At 50.7% G+C, this 22,489-nt stretch overlaps 1 protein-coding gene and 1 long non-coding RNA gene across 2 annotated transcripts in view; one reads left to right on the top strand and one right to left on the bottom strand.

Annotated features, from left to right (window-relative positions):
* The window catches only part of Tecpr1 (tectonin beta-propeller repeat containing 1), a 29,031-nt gene extending 17,744 nt beyond the window's left edge, over positions 1-11,287 (bottom strand). Inside the window, exons 1-9 of the mRNA XM_075973464.1 lie at positions 11,185-11,287; positions 7,145-7,379; positions 6,877-7,059; positions 6,595-6,717; positions 5,969-6,094; positions 3,894-4,068; positions 3,704-3,804; positions 2,269-2,370; positions 348-493 (exon numbers count right to left, since the gene is read on the bottom strand). Of these exons, the coding sequence (XP_075829579.1) occupies positions 348-493; positions 2,269-2,370; positions 3,704-3,804; positions 3,894-4,068; positions 5,969-6,094; positions 6,595-6,717; positions 6,877-7,059; positions 7,145-7,369 (1,181 nt within the window). The 5' untranslated portion in view covers positions 7,370-7,379; positions 11,185-11,287. The remainder of the gene's footprint in view (positions 1-347; positions 494-2,268; positions 2,371-3,703; positions 3,805-3,893; positions 4,069-5,968; positions 6,095-6,594; positions 6,718-6,876; positions 7,060-7,144; positions 7,380-11,184) is intronic.
* Positions 11,288-11,392: 105 nt separating this feature from the next.
* Positions 11,393-18,966, top strand: LOC142850197 (uncharacterized). Its single transcript, XR_012910664.1, has 3 exons — positions 11,393-11,599; positions 18,490-18,635; positions 18,752-18,966. It is a non-coding gene; the product is annotated as an uncharacterized LOC142850197 (long non-coding RNA).
* Positions 18,967-22,489: the final 3,523 nt, after the last annotated feature.

Below are 22,489 nucleotides of genomic sequence, written 5' to 3'. Positions count from 1 at the left end.
AATATGTGGCCCAGCAAACAGGTCTGCCTTCAAGTTCCTGTCTTGACTCCCTCAATGATGGACCATGGCCTGTAAGATGAAATAAACCCTTTCCTCCACGAAACTACTTCTGGTAAAAGTGTTTTATCACAGCAATGGAGATACGATTAGGACACTAGCTACAGAAGTTTTTCTTTTCTCTTTTTGTTTTGGTTGGAACAAAGTCTTACTATGCAGCTCAGGCTGGTCTAGAACTCACAATCCTCTGGTAAAGACTGATTCTCTGGCAGGTCATTTGCCTTGTACCCCATGGGGCCACAGACAGTCTGTCCCACCCAACTCCTCTGCGCGTGGCTGCCCTGTGTCACCTGAGGAGACTGGATGAGCTGCCAGAATGTGACCGGTCACTTTCTCGGCCCACAATGATGGCCTTCCACGTCTTCCCGCTGAGCTCACTGGGGGTGACGCCCTGTCGGAAGTACACAGCTCGGTCCTCACAGCTGATCCCCCAGACCTACAACAGATAGGGGTGCTGCTGAGAGGCAGTTGGGCACACACCTAGACCTCTTACCCTTTCTGCCAGGGTCCAGGAGGGCTCAGCAGGGCTGCAGGACAGGTATGCAAAGGTAGGCAGGAGTCCCCTATAGTGACATGGGGGGCATGCGTGTTAGTCAGGGCTAGGGTGAGGGTTGGTAAATGACTGAAGATATCCAGGAGATGCAGAAATCCAGAAATCCAGACAGGAAAGGCTGGCAGGGTTGGGGGAAGGGAGGGGTTGCAGCAAATCCAGGAGAATCAGAAGCCTGGCTCTGGGTCCCTAAAACTTCAGTCTGAGGCTATGGGATGACAAGGTCCAGAGTAGACAGAGAGGTGACAGATGCTGAGCTGGGGCAGAGTCCACTCAGTGCTTTGTCTTAGTTAAGCCAATTTTAATTATGTGTATTTTGTGTGCATATGTGAAGGTATGTGTGTATTTTGTGTGTATATGTGTAGGTATGTATTTTGTATGTATGTGTGTATAGGTATGTGTGTACTTTTGTGTGTATATGTGTAGGTATGTGTGTATTTTGTGTGTGTATGTGTAGGTATGTATTTTGTATGTATGTGTGTATTTTGTGTGTATATGTGAAGGTATGTGTGTATTTTGTGTATATATGTGTAGGTATGTGTGTATTTTGTGTGTATATATGAAGGCATGTGCAGATGAATGCAGGGGCCAATGGGGGCCAGAAGAAGGCACTGGATCCCTTGGTTACAGGTGGTTGAGAGCTGCCCCCAAATGGGCAGGGAACAGAACTTGGGCTGCTCAGTAATCTCTCGAGTCTCTTGTTTTATTCTTTGAGACAGGACCTCACATAGCCCAGGCTGGGCTGGAACTTGCTAGGTCACCAAGGATGACCTTGAACTTTTGATCCTCCTACCTCTACCTCCCTACTGCTGGGATTGCAGGTATACATAACACCTGGATTTATGTGGTACTAGGGATGTAGTAAAGAATTATTTATGTATAAGTATGTGTGTCCCTGAATGGGTTTCTGTGCACCACAGGATTTGCACGTGCCTGCAGAGGCCAGAAGAATGTGGTGGATCCCCAGGAACTGGAGTTACAGACAGCTGTGAGCTGCCCAATGTGGATGATGGGAACTGAACCAGGGTCCTCTGGAAGAGTACTAAGTAAGCACTCTTAACCACTGAGCCATCTCTCCAGCACCCATTATTTTATTTTATGTGTCTATTTTGTCTGAATGTATGTCTGTGTACCACATGTGTGTCTAGTGACTGCAGAGGTCACAAGAGGTAGTTGGACCCCCAGAACTGGAGAGACAGCTGTAAGCCACACAGTGCTGGGAATCAAGCCCAGGTCCAGCAGAAGAGCAGCCAGTGATCTTAACTAACCACTAAACCATCTCTCCAGCCCCAAATTGCATTTTGTTAGGAGGAAGGAAGCATTGTCATACTGACATCCATGAGAAGAACACGGCATCACAGAGTCAAAGAGGGGAAACCCAATGTTCTCATTCAGCAGTCTCCTCCTCCTTAACGCTACCTTCTTATATCTAGGGTGCACACCCCACCCTTCCTCACCAGCAGACTGCCCTGCAGGGTCCTAAGTGAAGTGACCCTGAGCCAAACAGAGAAGCCAGGTCTATAGCATACCAGTCCCCCAGGCCCTAGAGAACCCTCAGACTCCTCACTGTGCCCTCTGGAACCCTGGCTGGGGAAGAAGGACAGTAGGGTAGCAGGTAGACAGGCTGTGCTAGGAGTCCCAAGAGCCATGTGCACACCCACCTGGTCATTCAACCCCACGTTCACCATTGTCATCTCTCCAACCATCTCGATCCAGCTGGTGCCACAGGGGTTGTGAGAGTTGACGCCCCTCCGGAACCACACCTGCAAAATCAGAAAGATGCATGTACCCCTGGAGACCTTTGGAGACAGAAGTCCGTGTCTGTGTGTGTGTTTGTTCTCGAGCATGCAGGCATGTGTGCAGGGCAGAGAACAACCTCATCTGTCATTCCACAGGTACCATCCACCTTGCTTTTTTGAGACAGGGTCTCTCACCAGCCTAGACCTTGCCAAGTAAGTTTAACTGGCTGGTCTGTTAGCTCTGGGGATCCATCTGTTCCCACCTCCCAGCACCGGGATCACAGGCTCACATTAGCACACACCAGCACTGGGATCACAGGCACACACCAGCACACACTAGCACGCCCAGCACTGCGGTTGCAGGCACACACTGCATACACCAGCACTGGGATCGCAGGCACACACTAGCACGCCCAGCACCAGGATCGCAGGCACACACTAGCACACACCAGCATGCCCAGCACTGCGATTGCAGGCACACACTAGCACACACCAGCACGCCCAGCACTGCGATTGCAGGCACACACTAGCACACACTAGCACTCCCAGCACCAGGATCGCAGGCACACACTAGCACACACCAGCATGCCCAGCACTGCGATTGCAGGCACACACTAGCACACACTAGCACTCCCAGCACCAGGATCGCAGGCACACACTGCAGGCACACACCAGCATGCCCAGCACTGCGATTGCAGGCACACACTAGCACACACTAGCACTCCCAGCACCAGGATCGCAGGCACACACTGCAGGCACACACCAGCATGCCCAGCACTGCGATTGCAGGCACACACTAGCACACACTAGCACTCCCAGCACCAGGATCGCAGGCACACACTGCAGGCACACACTAGCACACACTAGCACTCCCAGCACCAGGATCGCAGGCACACACTAGCACACACCAGCACTGCGATTGCAGGCACACACTAGCACACACTAGCACTCCCAGCACCAGGATCGCAGGCACACACTGCAGGCACACACTAGCACACACTAGCACTCCCAGCACCAGGATCGCAGGCACACACTAGCACACACCAGCACTGCGATTGCAGGCACACACTAGCACACACTAGCACTCCCAGCACTGCGGTTGCAGGCACACACTAGCACACACTAGCACTCCCAGCACTGCGACAGTCAGGTATGATGGTACGTGTCTATAATCTGAGCAGGAGGGGTGGGAGCTTAAGGCCAGCCCCTGCTACATACTAAGTTTAGTATACCATCTCAAAGGGAAAAGGCAAACCCACAGGATTTATACAAGGGGTTTAGATGACCTCACAGGAACAGAAAACCTTGGTATTAAATGGCACCATTACGTACCCCAGTTCCAGCCCCCAGCTCTTACTTTGCGGTCCTTCGTGATGGCCCAGACCACACTGACTCCCGCGGAGACGTGCATAATACCGTTTTCAGACCCAGGAGGCTCCACTATGGACCAGGAACTTCCTGCCAGTTTCCAAAGAGACCCCAGGCAGCCCCCGTCAGCCAAGATTCTGGACAGGAACCGCCCCGCTTCCTGTGATGGGACTGGCTACCTTTTGGGTTGTTCCTGCAGATTCCTTCTCTGACCAAGGCCTGCCCTTCCCAGAGGGTGGCCCATATAAGGTCGTGGGGCCCACAGCTGATCTGGACCACCTCCCCTGGGGTGTCCACAAGAGACCAGGAGGAGCCTTCTGGGTTGGGGTGGCTGACATCCTCTCGGTACCACACCTGGGAGAGGAGAAGAAAATATGGTATTTGAATGGCTAAACCTGCCTACCTGCACAGGCCGCACATGGGGTCTCTGACACACTCATACCCTCCCTTCACATACACACCTTGGTGAGAAAGTGCACAGCCTATGCTGTGGCGGGTCTAGAGAGGCAGACCTAGTCTCTGCTGTGAGACCAGCAGATTCCAGTGTCAGCAGGGGGTGCCCAGCACCTCCCAGGCAGTCCATGACACCTATGCCCCCTAGTGGCTATGAGCTCCCAGGACACCCGTCACAAGCGAAGGCAGGGTCTTGGTGGTTTAAGCTCGGGGAAACCTAATGTCTAAAATGTCCACTTCTTTTCCTCTTCAACCAAAACAATGCGGTTCCTCTTTCCCCATATCTCTGCCAAGGATTGCTGTCCGTTTCTTTCTTGACAATAGTTACCCCGACACCGGAGAGAGGGAATCTCAAAAGTAGTTGTGTGTGTGTGTGTGTATGTGTGCTATTGTTTGCTCTTGCCAATCTACCCTTAGAATGGGCTCTGCAGGACCAGCCCTGGGAAGCCTCTCTTTTGCTACCTAGTAGGCAGCTTCAGGGAACAAGCCTCTCCCTTGTGGAGCACAGGGTCCTGGGGCCACCTCTTCCAGAGCACAGGAGTGGTACTGATACCGGCTCACAGCTGACACTCGGGAACACAGACATAGGTGTGTGGCCCCTACTCTACCTTCTCTTTGCATCCGGGTGGGAAGTCCTGAGCTAGGGCTCTCACCCTGCTTGGCCGCTCTCCACCACCCTCCAGAAGGGCTCAGAGGAAATGATTGTGCTTCCCCTAAACCTGAGAGAGCATGACCCCAGCCAAAGTTAAGCCTGCTAAAAATAATCCGCTTTGACTGTTCCAAAGTCAGTCGAGACTTGTGGTTAATCTGGTTACTGCAGGAGTTACTGAACAATCATAAAATAAGACCTAAAACTACGAGGAAGGCATCAGATCCCTGTGCTTGGGACCATCTGTGTTCCTGCTGCCATCTAGGCTTGGCGTTTTTCAGAAACTCTCTGAGAAAAAAATTCTCTCTAAATTTGCATCTATCCATCACCTACCAATCTGCACATCTACCATCTACCCATCCATCCATCCATCCATCCACCTATCTACCCACCCATCCATCCATCCATCCACCTATCTACCCATGCATCCATGCATCCATCCATCCATCCATCCATCCATCCATCCATCCATCCATCCATCCATCCATCCACCTATCTACCCACCCATCCATCCATCCACCTATCTACCCGCCCATCCATCCATCCATCCATCCATCCATCCATCCATCCACCCACCATCAATCTACCCCAGCCCCCACACCACGATCCAACCACCCATATCCAGCCAATCAATACTCGACCCACTCCTCATCCCCCTACTCACTTCCCATCCATTTGTCCTGCCACTAGCCTATCCATCCACCTGTCATCTCTCCACCCACCCACGAGTTTTCTGTCATCTATTCACGTCTACTTACCATCCATCCATCCATTACCCCTCCATCCATATACCCACCCTCATCCATCGAGCTACACACCATCAATCTATCCACACATCAGCCACCCACCCACCCACACATCCACAGCCCTCCTGGAGACTGGAGGAAGGAGCTGGCAGGGAGCCCAGAATCCGTCCAAAGAGACAGAATTGATTACATCTGAGCCTGAAGTGGGCTAGGATGAGGGACAGGTCCCAAGGCTTCCAGGGTATTGTGGAGTCTGGAAACTCTCTGCCTGTGCAGGAAGTCCCAGTTCCAAGGACAGGAGGCAATGAGCTCTCTTCCCCTACCTTGGGAAACCCCGGCACCAGTCCAGCCTGCAGCCAGCCTCCTTTGCCATGTCAGATCTTAAGACACAGTGGTAGTGACTTACCTTTCCCTGCAGGGACACGGCCCACACGGACAGGCGGCCCACAGGTTCTTCTGTGATCTCCCACCCGCCCACAGACAGGTCATTGAAGGGATCGGGGAGTTCCTTGGGGTCATCCTTTGAGGGGATCTGAAACGAAGGGTGAGAAGCAATGGCTGTCATCACCTGGTGACCTGTACTGTGTCCCTCTCTCTCCTGCCTCTCCCCCAGTCTTTCAATCCTCAGTGTGGTCCATGCTGCCTGACTCCATGAAGAAGGCAGCCAGCCACAAGCCTGTGGAGCTGGCCATGGGTACCCTCTATTCTGCCCCCTTCATCAGACGCCAGACCTGAGCCACTGCTTTTGAGCTGGGTCATTGGGGGACAACACGAGAGCCCTGGTCAGGGAAGGGAAGCCTAAGAAAGGACAAGTTCTGTGCTAACTTTGGCCCCTATGTGGCCGTCTCCCAAATGAAGGGACTTGTAGGGCTACAAGGCTCTGTGGTAGCGAACAAATCAAAAGCCAGGTCCCAGGGTGGGTATGGTGTCCCCTTCTGCCCTGGTGGGGGGATGAATGAAGATGCCAATCCTTGTAACCCTCCTATCAGGGACCCTATGCTCCACCCCCATGCCCCATTGAGGCAGAAAGACCTTGGCCCAGGTGTCCCGGGATTTGTATCTCCTATACCGGATCCATTTTCGCCTTCGCACACATGAATTCCATTTCTTGTCTTTAGTGTAGGTGGCAGGGAAGTCCATAGCGTATGTCCACCCCTGAAATACCAAGGTTGGAGCCTTAGCTGGCTTGGTGGGGGAGGGGGTTGATTCTGTCCAATCCCATAGCCAGCAGAGGTTGGACACCAGCAGGGAGGATGGCACTAGGGGACAATCTGAGCCCGAGAGGCATCCACGGAGGGTTCTGAGTTCACCTACCCCTTTCTCGGTGGGCTCCCCTCCAAAGTTCTCATCCACGTACCAGTCCGATTCCCATTCCCAGTGTGGCGAGGGCAGTTCTACCCCATCCAGCGGCCGATGCTGGAGCCCACTCACGTCACTCCATGACCAGCGGTCACTCGGCAGGAGCTTCTCACAGAAGCCTCCCATGGGGTTCCAACGCTGAGGCCAGGAGACACAGAGATGGTATTAGGAACGAGCCAGATGGGGGTGGACCACCTCAGCAACCACACACACACGGAACTACCTGATTCTCATAGGCCTCCTCGCGGTGGCGGATGGGTACATCACTGGAACACACATACAAGTAGACCTGGTTGTCACAGGCAATGCCCCAGCAGCACTGGGTGGCTGCACTGACCCGCTTGAACTCCATCTGGACATCCTTGCAAAGCTCCCAGTACTGGCCAGCCGTGGACAAGGTGTACACTCTCCCAAAGAGGTCCACCGCCCACAGCACAGAGGCGGGCATGGTTGCGGCGCTGTAGGGAAGACAGGGACAAGAGAAATGGTATCAGTGTTCTGACTCCTGGACCAGGGACATCACGAGAACCTTGTGTGGTGGCTGTGTCGTGCCACGCATGGTAAGATGAGGTCCCAAGAGACAAGCAAGCAGTCCCCATAGCAACCATAAGCAAAGCATGTCTCCCAGTATAAACTTCTCTCTTCGCCTCTTCTTTCTCATTATAGGATGCTCTGCCTCTTTAAATTTAAGACAGGACCTCACGTGCCCCAGGGTTGATCTCAGATTTTCTCTGCAGCAAGGATGATCTTGACTTGTGACCCTCCTCAGTACTTCCCAAGCACTGAGGTTACAGGTGAGCCCCGCCACACCCTGTTTATGTAGTACGAGCGGGGTTTATCCCCAGCATCCTACAGACTACCTGCGGTGGCAACACTTGGAAAGTGGAGCTGAAGGCCCGCCTAGGCTACCCGAGACCCTGTCGAGAAAGTACTGGGAAAGCAGGTAAGGTTATTTAGGGACCTCCAGGCTGTGCCAGGCTGCTCTACTCTGCCACAGGCACGGGGGCGCTCCAGAAGGAACTGCCAGTGTGCTGAGGACTGGAGATGGAACAAATCTGAAAATAGGAGCATCTGCCTCGGGCAAGATCGGCTCTTTTGGAACCCAGTGAGCCTCAGACAAAGGAGGATACAGGTTGCAAAGGAAGCGGCAGGGATACGGAACAGGAAGCCAGAGGCAGGCAGGGACAAGTTCTGAGGAACACCCATGACCTGAAGCAGAGAGAGACTTCAGGAGGGGGACCTACTTCCTAAGAACTAAATGAGGTAACACAGACAGAGAACTTACGGTACACACTGTTCGGTACCCGGCATGACCTCTGTGACTGCCACTGACGGCACTTGATATACAACCGTTAATCGCTCATCTGAGTTTTTGTTGATACGTGTGAGTCAAGGTCTCACTACATAGTCCAGATTGGCCTGTACCCCACAATCTTTCTACCTCAGCCTCCCTAGTGCTGGGATTACTGGTGTTTGCTGTCTCAACAGGTTTCAGTCTCTTGAGGAGAAAAGTCAAGCCAGAGGTGGGCAACATGGTTCAGCAGGTAAGGGCCATTTGCCACACAAGGCTGGCATTGTGGGTTTAACTTCCTGAACCCACATAAAGGCAGAAGTAGAGAACAACTATACAAAGTTACCCTCTGACTATAAGTATATGCACACACGCACACAAAATATTAACAAGTAAACTTTAAAAGTAATTTTTTTAAAAAAGAAAGTAAAGCCAGGTGTTGGTGCGCATGCCTTTAATCCCAGCACTTGAGAGGCAGAGGCAGCAGATCTCTGTGAGTTTGAGGCCAGCCTCGTCTACCATAGCTAGTTCCAGGATAAGCACCAAAGTTACAGAGAAACCCTATCTCAAAACAAAACAAAACAGAAAAAAAAGAAAGAAAAAAGAAAGTAAGTCGGGTCGGGCAATGGTGGTGCATGTCTTTAATTCCAGCGCTCGGGAGGCAGAGACAAGTGGATCTCAGTGAGTTTGAGGCCAGCCTGGTTTACAGAGAGAGTTCCAAGGCAGACTCCAAATCTACATAGAGAAACCCTGTCTAGAAAAACCAAAATAAATAAATAAATAAGAAAATAAAATTTAAGCCCGCCGAGATAGTGCATTCCTGCAGCTCAGCACACAAGCAGTAGAAATTGGATGAGGACTTCCAGGCCAGCCTGGACTCTACATAGCAGGATTCTGTCTCAATGCCTCTCCTCCCAAAACAATTCCCAATTCAATGTATAAACAACCAATTAAGGCAAGCTGAGCCTGAAGGTTGAGCTCAAAAGGTAAAGCTGTATTTGAAACCTTTTCCTTAAGAGAAATGACTAAGCACTAATTTTCTCCCAGACATAATTGAGCCTTCTGGGCAGCTAATGGAAGAACACTTGGCTGCAGAACCAGGATGGAGTGGGGGCTGTACTCATGAACTCCCTTCCGAGTAGGAACTCAGGCACCAGTCACAGCGGAGCTAAAGGCCACACCAGGTAAACATCCATGGCCAACCACAACTCCTGTCTGCCTCCACAGGATGCGCCCCCAACTTGTCACATGCCACTTCCTGTGAGATCACCATGCAACCTGGCTTGGGTCACTAGGTCACAGGACTCTTGACGTGGGTGTGTGGAGGTCTTGTGATCCTGGGATCCTAAGATACCATCATTGTTTTCGCAGAAGGGAAGGGATGGAGAGAGGGAACATCTCCCCTGGAAGCAACCTCTACTTCACCACAAACCTCTGAAAGCAGCTGTAACTTGGTTAAAAGGACTCACCTCCCAGATCCCTTCAGAGACAAAAAAAAAAAAAAAAAAAGGGCCTGGTGTTGTGGCACATTGCCATTTACTCAGCACCTGGAAGGCTAGCCTGGCCTACATAGTGAGCCCCAAGTCTCAAACAAACAAACAAACAAAAAACCAATGAGGGCTGGGAAGATGGCTTCGTTGGCCAAGTGCCTTGTAAGGAGGAAGACCTGAGTTCAACTCCTGTTTTTTTTTTTTTTTTTTTTTTAAAAAGTGTGTCCTGGGGGTAGGGAGGCGTGGTCAGCCAGATGGCTGATTGGGTAAAGTTACTTTCTGTCAAACTGAACAACGAACAACCTAAGTTTGAACCCTGGGACTCACAAGGTGAAAGGGAAGAATCCACACCTGCAAGTTGTCTTCCGGTTTCCAGAGGTGAGACGTGGCAAGCGTGCATGCGCATGTGCGCGCACTCACATACACACACACACACAATAAATAAATGTAAAATAAGATTTTAAGTGAGGCATAATAACACTTGCCTATAATCCCAGAGCTGGAGAGATGGATCCCTGGGGCTCCCTGGCCATCAGCCTGGCAGAATCGGCTGCCCCAGGCTAGTGAGAAACCCTGTCTATACAACAGCAAGGTAGGTGGTGCAGGTTGACCTCTGGCCTCCACTTCCACGTGTGCATCCGCACAGACAAAAGAGCGAGAGCGAGAGAGAGAGAGAGAGAGAGAGAGAGAGAGAGAGAGAGAGAGAGAAAGCAGGGTAAATAGGGGTAGATGCCCTAGAAGCCACAACACTGCACAAGTTAGCATGCACATGTTTACTTCTCCCAAATCTACCTTGGGGCTCCTTCTTTTCCTATTACACCTCCACTCCTATCTGGTGTGCACTGGCTATTAAAGCTGTTTGCTGGCTCCAAAGCGACATTAAGATGAAAAGAGAAGACAGGAAATAGCAGAGCGTGTATGGGAGTGGGGGCCCTCCCTGGAGAATAAATAGAGTGCGCCCAGCCCCAGCGGGCAGGAAGCATCCTGGCTTTTATCCAGTTCCTGCACTTGGGCGACAGGTGGGTCCCCGCACTGCCGTCAGGAGCATATGTCGGAGCTGTAGGGCCCTGACCATCTGCCTACATTAATCCCAGGGCAAGCAGATTTGCTCCCAACAACGTCAAGAGAGAAGACTACAGACAGGCCCCTGGACGCTCTATTTCTGTAAATCATTCAGGCTTCAGCGACCGGCTCCTTCAGATCGCTGCGGTCCTAAGGCTGCAGTGGGGGCGTGCTGTAAACCGGGTCCCGGGGCTGGCGTTTGGGGGTTCGAGGCAGGGATGGGGTGGTGCCCTGCAAGCGTGCAGCAGAGAACACAGGTACATTCCCTCTCCCTCTATCGATCGTCCCAGCAAACGCAGCCAATGGAGGAGGGGGAGCGGGAAACCGGAGGCACCTCTGCTCTGAGCCGCCCCAATCTCCCCGGATAGGAGTCCTCAGGGTCCTGTCACCGATGCTTTGGGGACACCGCGCTGCACTTACCCGGGCCCACGCCCGGCTGGGCGGGTTCCTAGCGGCTGCTCCTCAACTCCTAGGCTGTAGCTACCGCCGGGTCCTCCCCCCGGCCTCAGGCGAGAGGGCGGGCCGGAAGCAATGGTCAGTTCAGCCCTGATTGGTCAAACTCACAGTGACGCAACTGCCAGGGAGCCCTCGGTAGACCGCTGCGCTTAGCAGCGAGCTCACGGGAGCTGGGTCGCGCGCGTGCGCACTCCCGAGGTCGCGCTTGGTCCGGCTGTCCGGCTGGCTGCGAGCGACGTCTGTTGAGACTAGATGCGGTTTGCTGCGTCCCCCGTCCCTCAGGACCCGGCTTCGGGAGCGCAGCAGGCCAGTGTAGACGCGATTACCTCAGGCGAGAAGGAGGGGCAGGCCGGGAGCATGTTGGAGCGCAGAACGTAAGGTGACAGGAGGATCACGGGCGTGTGCGGGCGCACCTGGCCCGGGACCGGGGAGAAGGGCACGTGACTCGATGGAGCCCTCGGAACTAGAAAGTAGCCTTGAGTACAGACTGGAAACGTGACTTTTATGACTGTACTGTGGCATCAGAGTATTTATTGCTCCGTCTCTTGCGTTTGTCATTGATAACCTAGATCGATGGAGCATAATGTTAATGTCGATGTGTGAGTGTTCCCTGAATGTGTTGTTTTCCCACTTTGTTGCAAGAATTCCTTCCCAGGAGAGAGGTCAAAAAATGCCTTCCTATTCCCCATAAGGTCCCAATGACCGACCAAACCGATTGCACACGAGTTCATCCTGTGGAACCAGGGAGTTCATGTAGTTGGGCCCCTGATAGTCCCTATGCATCACAGCTGATGGCTTCCCTATATCCTGTGTTCTCTAGCATCTCCTAAGATCCCATGCAATTGGGGCAGAATGACTTATAAATGCCTGGGTGTGGGGCCGGGAGGTAACCGAAAGCTCAGGTCCCGTGACCCCATCTCCTCTGAGAGAACGTCAGCAGTCTGGCCTGTAGCGTATGTCTGATGACCATGGCAGCTGCTTTCCTCCGAGGACCTCGTTCAGCAACACGCTTTGACCTCCCCAGAGATCCAAACAAGCCGAGAGCTTCAGCCCAGTTCTGCTCTGTCATGTGCTTCTGCCATGGTATGCTGCCTTGCTAGGGACTTACAAACAACACTGTGAGCCATGGACTCACAAAATTGTGAGCCAAAACAAGCATTTATGCATTTGGTTTTGAGACAGAGTTTTGCCACGTAGCCCAGGTTGACCTTGAACCCGGGGTCATCCTACCTCAGCCTCCCGAGTTCTAGGATCACAGGCGTGCACCATCACCCCCAGCAACCTTTCTTCTGTCAGTTATCTCAGGCGTTTGCTGCAGCACTGGGAGGTTGACCATACGGCCTCCTTCTTTCTTGGTTCTTTCGAAAACTGTTATGTGTATGAGAGTTTTCTCGGCATGTATGTCTGTGCACTGTGTGCCTGCAGGCCGTGCCTTGAAGAGGTCAAAAACCGGCACTGGATCCCCTGGAACTGGCGCTGTGAGCCGCTCTGAGGGTGCTGGGAACGAACCTAGGTCCTCTGCAAGAGCAACCGTGCTTTTAACTACCAAGCCTTCTCTCCAGGCCCCATCTGTTCCCAAGGAAGCAGATGTCATGTGCAGGAAGCTAAGACAGACAACTCCAGGGGAGGAAAACCTTGTGGCGTCTGTCCTGTACCTGAGATGGAGGATTCAGCGTGGAGATATGGGGAGAACTCTTTCAAAGCATAAGGTCTCAGAGGCAAAGGGGGAGGTTCCACTGAGACTAGGCTACTGTCTGCTGCACGCACAAGCATTAGCGTGGTCCTAGGAAGACCTGGGTTCTGCTGTCTGTGGTACTTGTAGTCTTCTTCGTTGTCGCCAGCCTGCTCATTGAAAGGCACTGGAGAGATCACTGAGGTCCCTGGCAGTGCTTGTGTGCTGTTTGCTGACCTGTGAGCCCACACCCCCTCTACTCCCTCGGTTTTTGAATTTTGTAGAGTTGATTTTCTCTGGTTGTCAGAAGTCTGTTCTAGCCTTCATCAGAAAGCATAGTTGTAGTTTCTAATTCTCTATTTTTTTTTCAAGACAGGGTTTCTCTGTAGCTTTGGTGCCTGTCCTGGAACTAGCTCTTGTAGACCAAGCTGGCTTCCAACTCCCAGAGATCCGCCTGCCTCTGCCTCCCGAGTGCTGGGATTAAAGGCGTGCGCCACCACCGCCCGGCTAATTCTCTATTTTTAAATTAGTGTATAGATCTAATTTTGTGTATGTGTGAAAAAGTGTATGCAGATGTGCGTGGAGGGAGTGCAATTGTGTATAGCTCACACGGGTGGGGGGGCGGGTGTACACTTGTATATAGCTCACACGGATGAGGGGGCGGGTGTGCACAGGTCTGAAGAGGGTGTCAAGTGTCCTCTGTTGTCACCTTCTGCCTGTTCTTCTGACAAGGGCCCTGCCTGAATCTAGGACTGACTCACTGTCTCAGGCTGGAAGCCAGAAAGCCCCAGGGATTCTCGTGTCTCTGCTCACCTTGGGGTTGGGGTTAATGGGCATTGCAGAGACACCTGGCTTGCTAAGTGAGCCTTGGCTCTGAATTCTGGATCTCATGATTGCAAAGCCTGTGCTCTTAATGTCAGAGCCGCCTCTCCAGCCCCTGGATAGTTTTAGGGTCCTTTTCTTCCCCCTTACAACATGGTTTATTTTGTATGTGTATGTCTGTGTACACCTGCACACGTACCACGGCACAGGTGTGGAGGTCAGAGGAGGTTGTTAGTCCCTGTACCCTCTGGGCCATCTTGTTGGCTTGCCTAGTTAGTTTTTTTGATGCAGGATCTCATGGGTTTGCCCAGGGTGGGATGGACTTCACTGTATAGCTCAGGTTTGCCTTGAACTTGCAGTCTTCCTGGCTCAGCCTCAGGAGTGCCGAGATTCCAGGCTGCACGACACCTGATGTGTTGCTATATTTTGACGTTCTTATTTTTTTATTATGGCGTGTGTGCGTGATCTTCCACAGTTCCTGTGTAGAGGTCAGAGGATAACCGTAGAGCTGGTTCTCTCCCTCTACCGTTACGGGCATTCTGGAGATCAAACTTTGGTCTCTAGGCTTGCCCAGCAAGTGCCGTTGGCCACGCCCCAACCCTCTGGAGTCTCTTAACTGCCTCCATACTTTTTTGTTCTCCGTTTGAATCTTGCCGCTTCTCTGCTTGACCAAGTTGCAGCTATGTCACTTACGTCGTGAGTCGCTCAGGCTCTGAGTCTGTGCTGTAAAGGCACATTATCTCTTGCCTCTCATTGGGAGGATGGCAGAGGAAGGTCTGTGGTAGCATCTGGAATGTCGCTGTGCCTTCTGGATCCATGGTTTACTTACAGTGCCGGGGATTAAACCCAGGGTCTTGCACACACTAGGCAAGTATTCCACCACCAAACTCCCTAACTTTTCTGTGTAATCAGGTTCGGGTCACTTGGCCATCATTGCTCATTGCCTAGTGAGAGCTCTGGAAAGACTTTAGGGGAAACACTGGCTCATCGCCCTCTCCCAGAATTGATAACTGGCACTTCTCTGCCAATGTGGACTGTACTCTTGAAGTATGAGCCCAAATACACCCTCTGCTCTGGCCTCTAAATGGACTGGACCCCCCTCCCATATACGTGTGATGACATACAAACAACATGAAAAATAAATAAGAACGAGATGAAAAGTGTGTGTCCGTCTGTCCTTGGCTGGGGAAAGCTCACAAAGGGTTACAGACACAGTGTGTGTGTGCACCCACATCGGCATATCTAATGTGATCAGAACACCCTGAGGAAGGGATTCTGTGTTTGTTGTTTTGAGACAGGCTCTGAGTATGTAGCTCTGGCTGTCCCGGAACTTACCATGTAGACCAGGCTGGCTTAGAACTTGCAGAGATCCGCCTGCCTCTGCCTCCCAGGTGCTAGGATTAAAGGCATGCGCCACTATACCCAGGTGAAACGTGGTAGCCTTGACTGGTGATATGATATAGCCTACAACCTACAGGGCCCTGGGCTTCATCCCTGGTTCCACCCTGGGGAAAAAGAGGAAGGGAAAAACAAAAGAATTATTTTTTTTTATTTCTAAAAATAATAATTTAAAAAATTAAACCACAAAACCTCTAAAATACAGACAACAGTGGGCCAAGCCTGGAAGTCAACAATAGCCACTCAAGGTGCGTGAGAACGTGCAGGACCTTCCCTACCTCATTGCCAAGTCCCTCAAGAATGGTGAATGGAGCATGCTTTGACAGGATTTACAGATTCTGTATTAGCACAGTGCTTTATTCGAATTGGCCAAGAGGTCTTTCACCAAGAGCTGAGAAGGTGCAGTGGGAAAAGAAAGACATGTGCAATATGAGAGAAGGCCAGAAGGAAGGCAGGTGTAGGGGCTTGAGCTGTGTGAGTAAAGACGGCCAGTGAAGGGTTAAGAAGGATAACCGATAAGGTCTGTGCTTGAAGTACAAGGGTCGGGAGTAGGAGGTTAGATTAATCTATAGGAGGCAAATAAAACTTGCACTCGCCCTTAATTGGGGCCCCCGGTGTGCACGCACCAGCTGCCGCCCCTCCCCGTGCTTTCACTTGGAGGCTAAAGCTCGCGCTTGTGGTTTGATTCTTACAGCAGTACATGCCAGTGTGCTCAACGCCAAGCTGGAGTTCATGAAACAGTTTTTGCTGCTTTTGTTTTTTCTGGCAGTGCTGGGGATCCAATCCAGGTCCTTGCTCACGGACTAGGCAATGCCCTGCCACTGAACCGCATCTCCAGCTGTGGCCCACTGAACCGCATCTCCTCCAGCTGTGCCATACTTACCTAGACAGCCTCTCCGGGGCTGGGCATGGAGCTCAGAGGCGGAGACCTTGTCTGTCAGGTGGGAGGACCCTGGCTTTGATGCCTCGTTGTTCACTAGGAAAGAAACAGAACATGCAAACATCTGTATTCTGTTTTTACTCAAGAAATGTAATTTGTCAAATAAACCAGGTTTTGGAACTAAGTTTCTTTTGTGGTTTTCTATAATCGTTTGCACAAGCGTTTGTGTGTCTGTGGTGTATACGCGCACGTGTGTGAGGGCAGCGTTCATGGACATCAGCTGGCTTCCAATACTTTTTAAATCTTGTTTTTCAGTTATTTTTATATTTTAACTGTGTGCATTTTGCCTACATGTATGTGCACCGTGTGTGTGTGCTGTGTCTGGTGCCTGTGGAGGTCAGAAAAGGGTATCAGAAATCCCAGCTCTGAGAAGGAAGGGCAAGTGGACACAAAGTCCCATTCCTAACCAAGAAGCGATTGCAACTGATACCTGCTGGGAAGGGAAAGTCCGTTTCACTATCAGCCACATTCCAGGGCAGACCCCGTGCACAGGGGCGGCTGACAACCCAAAATGGATCTGTGCTTTTTTTGTGTGGAGTTTTTGTTTCATTTTGTCGTATTTTGTTTGTTTTGATTTTCCTTTTGGTTTTTTTTTTCTTTTTAAGAGAAAGAACATGAAGTTTGATCAGTCAGGAAGTGGGGAGCATCTTTGAGGGGTTGGAGGAGGCTCCCTTGTACTATTGATTATAGGTCTGTGCCGCCACACCTGAGTGCATGGATGCTGGGAATCCAAACTCAGATCTTCATGTTCGCGTGGCAGACTTTACCATCTCCCCAGCCTCCTGCACAAGTTTTACTTAGTGATATTGACCTAAATGGTGATTGCTTGCTTGCTTGTTTGATTTTGGTTTTTCAATACAAGGTTTCTTTGTGTAGCCTTGGCTGTCCTGGAACTCACTCTGTAGACCAGGTTGAGCTCGAACTCAGGTTGAGATCCTCCTGCCTCTGCCTCCCAAGTGCTGGAATTAAAGGCATGCACCGCCACCGTCCCATTTGATAATCATTTTTTAAAAGAGTTGGGGAATAGAAAAGAAAAAGGTGTCAGATCCTCTGGACCTGGAGTATAGGTGGTTGTGAGCCATTGTGGTGGTTGGAATGAGAATGGTCCCCATAGGTGCATATCTTTGAACGCTTGATCCCCAGTCGGTGGGACTGTTTGGTAAAGATCAGAAGGTGTGGCCTTAATGTTAGAGGAGGTGTGTCACTGGGAGTGGCCTTTAAGGTTTCAAAAGCCTATGGCATTCCAGTTAGCTGTCTCTGCCTCCGGAGTTTGGATCAGGATGTAATCTCTTTGCCCGAGTGCCATGCCTGCCTGCCTGCCTGTGGGCGTGCTTACCCCTATGAAGATCATGGACTCACCCTCTGAAACTGTAAGCAAGCCCCAAATGAAATGCTTGCCTTTCTAGTTGCCTTGGTCACAGCAATAGTAAAGGAAGTAAGACAGCCACCATGTGGGTGCTAGGAACCAAACCCGGATCTTCTGCGAGAGCAGCAAATGCTCATCACTGAGCCAACCCTTCAGCAGCTTAGTTCTATTTTATTTGTGAGGCAGGGTCTCACTGTCCCTGCTGGCCTGGAACTTGCTCTGTAGACCAGACTATCCTTAAGCTCATAGACATCTGCCTGCCTTTGTCTCCTGAGTGCTGGAATGGAGGTCGTGTACTACCATGCCTGGCTTACGACCTCTTTTTTTTTAATTTATTAATTATTTATTAAAGATTTCTGCCTCCTCCCCGCCACCGCCTCCCATTTCCCTCCCCCTCCCCCAGTCAAGTCCCCCTCCCTCGTCAGCCCAAAGAGCAATCAGGGTTCCCTGCCCTGTGGGAAGTCCAAGGACCACCCACCTCCATCCAGGTCTAGTAAGGTGAGCATCCAAACTGCCTAGGTTCCCACAAAGCCAGTACGTGCAGTAGGATCTCGTGTGCATTCTGGGAACACGGGACGTACTACAGCACCCTTGTGGAGGTCAGAGAGCACTGTTAGGTGTTCATTCTTGCCTTCCACTCTGAGACAACCTCTGGTTCTGTACTTTGGACACCAGGCTAGCTGACTTGGAGGAATCTGCTCTGCCCAGCTCCTAACTCTGTTAAGAGCACCGAGATTTTAGGCACATGCTGCCATATCCGAGGTTTGGTTTTGTCTTGATGTCACCCCCCATCTCACCTACCCTCCACCAGAGCAAAGGTCTCTCACTGAATCTGGGACTCAGCCACCCACTAGACTGGCTGGCAAGCGCTAGGGATCCTCCTTACTCAGCCTCCCTTGTACTACGGTTATAGATCTGCGCTGACACACCTGAGTCTGTACGTGGTGCTGGGGATCCAAACTCGGATCTTCGTTTGCACAGCAGGCTTTGCCATCTCCCCAGCCCCCTGCACAAACTTTACTTCACGTCATTGACCTAAATGGTGATTTTTTTTTCAACCCCAAACTCCAGCACAGAAATGGAGTCCCGTTGACTGCTGCTGCGGGCAGGACGCCCCTCCATGGAGACTGACGAAACCCTGGCTTCTGCCCTGCTGAGCCTCAGACAGCAATTTTAGGCAGGCAGGACACTCCGGATTTGTGTCACCCAGCCAGCAGGTGAGTGTTTCCACAATGATCCATTGTGACCCTCCGCACTGCCCAACGCCGGTCTTGCGATCAGCAAAGTGGTAGTCGTTTTTGTGAAGAGGAAAAACTTAAAAGAACTCTTACAGACACATGGGAGAGCAGAGGAATGCAACTGGAGGAGACGTCAGAGTGCGTGAGTCTAGACGTGGTACCTGTGGTGTCAACGAGCATAGCTCCCACTGGCTCGTGTGTTTGGACCCTGCTGAGCCACGGATGCAGGGAGAGTCTCCATGCTGAGCCACGGATGCAGTGAGAGTCTCCATGCTGAGCCACAGATGCAGTGAGAGTCTCCATGCTGAGCCACGGATGCAGTGAGAGCCTCCATGCTGAGCCACGGATGCAGTGAGAGTCTCCATGCTGAGCCACGGATGCAGTGAGAGTCTCCATGCTGAGCCACGGATGCAGTGAGAGTCTCCAGACCCTTTGTTTTCATCACATCTGAAGTCAAAGCCTCGAGTGTCTGGCCTACATCCAGACCCTTTTCCTTATTTTAGGGACTGGGCTGTTGGGAGAGCTGGGGCCTTGCTTTTGCCACTCCCTACCTGGGGAAATAACTTTCTCTACAGTTCATAATAATATTCTGGAAATTTTTTTTGCGTGCATTATATGTGTGTGGTATATGCATGTGTGGCAGTTGTGTGTGTGTGTGTGTGTGTGTGTGTGTGTGTGTGTGTGTATGTGTTTATGCACACATTTGGAGACCAGAGATCAAATGTCAGGTGGCCACTTCAATTACTCCACCATATTTTTTTGAGACACGGTCTCACTGATCCTGGAGCTCATCCCATGGCTGCACTGACCGGCTAGCAGCTCAAGGGTCCTCCTCTTTCCACCATACTCACACTGGCATTACAGGCACGAGGCGGCACCTGGCGTTTTCCCCTGGGCACTGGGGATCCAGTCCTGGCCCTTGTACCTGCATGGCAAGCACTTACCTGAGCCATCTCCCCAAACCTCACTTGCAATCTTTTCTGCTAATATGGGAAACATCAAAGATCAAGTTTTGGTTAGCATGGTGTGTTGTGTTGGAGACAGCCCCTGGCTTTGCACATCCTAGGCAGGTGTTGACCTATGTCCCAGCCCCACTTATGTGTTTGGTTAGTTAGCTTGTTTGCTTTGTTTTTCTTAGGATTAAGTTTGTGGCGAGCTCCCTGTAGGCCATGTCTTTCTTCCTTCCTCCCTCCCTCTTTCTTTCTCTCTCTCTCTCCCTCCCTTTCCCTCCCTCTCTCTTTCTTTCTTTTAAAGACAGGGTTCCCCTATGCAACCCTGGCTGTCCTGGAACTCACTCTGTAGACCAGGCTGGCCTCAAACCGAGAGATCTGCCTGCCTCTGCCTCCTAAGTGCTGGAATTAAAGGCTGTGCCACCACTGCTGGCTCCAGTAAGTTTTTTTTCTTTTTTTTTTAATTGAGAAAAGGAGAAAAAAAAAAAGCAAGTTTCCACCTCCTCCCAGCCTCCCATTTCCCTCCCCCTCCTCCCACCCTTCTCCCCCTCCCCCCACTCCTTTCTGCCTCCCTCTCCAGTCCAAAGAGCAGTCAGGGTTCCCTGCCCTGTGGTAAGTCCTAGGTCCTCCCCCCTCCGTCCATATCTAGGAAGGTGAACATCCAAACTGGCTAGGCTCCCACAAAGCCAGCACATTAAGTAGGATCAAAACCCCATGCCATTGTCCTTGGCTTCTCATCAGCCCTCATTGTTCACCATGTTCAGAGAGTCCAGTTTTATCCCATGCTTTTTCAGTCACAGTCCAGCTGGCCTTGGTGAGCTCCCAATCGATCAGCTCCACTGACTCAGTGGGTGGGTGCACCCCTCGTGGTCCCGACTTCTTTGCTCATGTTCTCCCTCCTTCTGCTCCTCATTGGGACCTTGGGAGCTCAGTCCAGTGCTCCAGTGTGGGTCTCTGTCTCTATCTCCATCCATCACTAGATGAAGGTTCTATGATGATATGCAAGATATTCGTCAGTATTGCTATAGGATAGGGTCATTTCAGGTTCCCTATCCTCAGCTGCCCAAGGAACTAACTGGGGACCTCGGCTTGGGCACCTGGGAGCCACTCTAGGTTCAAGTCTTTTTCCAACCCTAAGGTGGCTCCCTTAACTAAGAATTGTGTTTCCGTGCTCCCCTATCTAACCTTCCTTTATCCCAATCCTCCTTTTTCCCCAAGTTCCCCCTTTCTCCCCTTCTCCCTTTTCTCTCCCCATCTCCCCTTACCCCCACCCCACTCCACCCCCAAGATCTCAATTTTCTCCCCTGCAACTTTGTCTACTTCCCATAGCCAAGAGGATAACTATATGTTTTTCCTTTGGTTCACCTTCTTACTTAGCTTCTTTAGGATCACCAATTGTAGACTCCGTGTCCCTTATTTATGGCTAGAAATCAATTATGAGTGAGTACATCCCATATTCATCTTTTTGGGTCTGGGTTACCTCACTCAGGATAGTGTTTTCTATTTCCATCCATTTGCATGCAAAATTCGAGAAGTCATTGTTTTTTTACCGCAGCGTAGTACTCTAATGTGTAGATATTCCACACTTTCTTCATCCATTCTTCCATTGAAGGGCATCTAGGTTGTTTCCAGGTTCTGGCTATTACAAATAATACTGCTATGAACATAGTTGAACAAATGCTCTTGTCATATGATAGGTCATCTCTTGGGTATATTCCCAGGAGTGGTATTGCTGGGTCCAGGGGTAGGTTGATCCCGAATTTCCTGAGAAACCGAAACACTGATTTCCAAAGTGGTTGCACAAGATTGCATTCCCACCAGCAATGGATGAGGGTACCCCTTCCTCCACAGCCTCTCCAGCAAAGGCTATCATTGGAGTTTTTTATTTTAGCCATTCTGACAGGTGTAAGATGATATCTCAAAGTTGTTTTGATTTGCATTTCCCTGATCACTAAGGAGGTTGAGCATGACCTTAAGTGTCTTTTGGCCATTTGAACTTCCTCTGCTGAGAATTCTCTGTTCAGTTCAGTGCCCCATTTTTTAATTGGGTTAATTAGCATTTTAAAGTCTAGTTTCCTGAGTTCTCTATATATTTTGGAGATCAGACCTTTGTCTGTTGCGGGGTTGGTGAAGATCTTCTCCCAGTCAGTAGGTTGCCTTTTTGTCTTGCTGACAGTGTCCTTTGCTTTACAGAAGCTTCTCAGTTTTAGTAGGTCCCATTTATTCAATGTTGCCCTTAATGTCTGTGCTGCTGGGGTTACACATAGGAAGCAATCTCCTGTGCCCATCTGATGTAGGGTACTTCCCACTTTCTCTTCTATCAGGTTCAATGTGTTCTGACTGATAGTGAGGTCTTTAATCCATTTGGACTTGAGTTTTGTGCATGGTGATAGATATGGGTCTATTTTCATTCTTCTACAGGTTGACATCCAGTTATGCCAGCACCATTTGTTGAAGATGTTTTCTTTCTTCCAGTGTATACTTTTGGTTCCTTTATCAAAAATGAGGTGTTCATAGGTTTGTGGGGTAAAATCCGGGTCTTCTATACGATTCCATTGGTCGACTTCTCTGTTTTTATACCACACTGTTTTCATCACTGTAGCTCTGTAATAGAGTTTGAAGTCAGGGATGGTAATGCCTCCAGACAATCCTTTATTGTATAGGATTGTTTTGGCTATCCTGGGTTTTTTGTTTTTCCATATAAAGTTGATTATTGTCCTCTCAAGATCTGTGAAGGATTTTGATGGGACCTTGATGGGGATTGCATTGAATCTATAAATTGCCTTTGGTAGAATTGCCATTTTTACTATGTTAATCCTCCCAATCCAAGAGCAGGGAGGTCCTTCCATTTTCTGGTATACTCCTCAGTTTCTTTCTTCAATG

Source organism: Microtus pennsylvanicus, chromosome 1 (assembly GCF_037038515.1).
Source record: "Microtus pennsylvanicus isolate mMicPen1 chromosome 1, mMicPen1.hap1, whole genome shotgun sequence".
NCBI classification, from domain to species: Eukaryota; Metazoa; Chordata; class Mammalia; order Rodentia; family Cricetidae; genus Microtus; species Microtus pennsylvanicus.
This window is presented reverse-complemented; position numbering and strand designations above follow the sequence as displayed.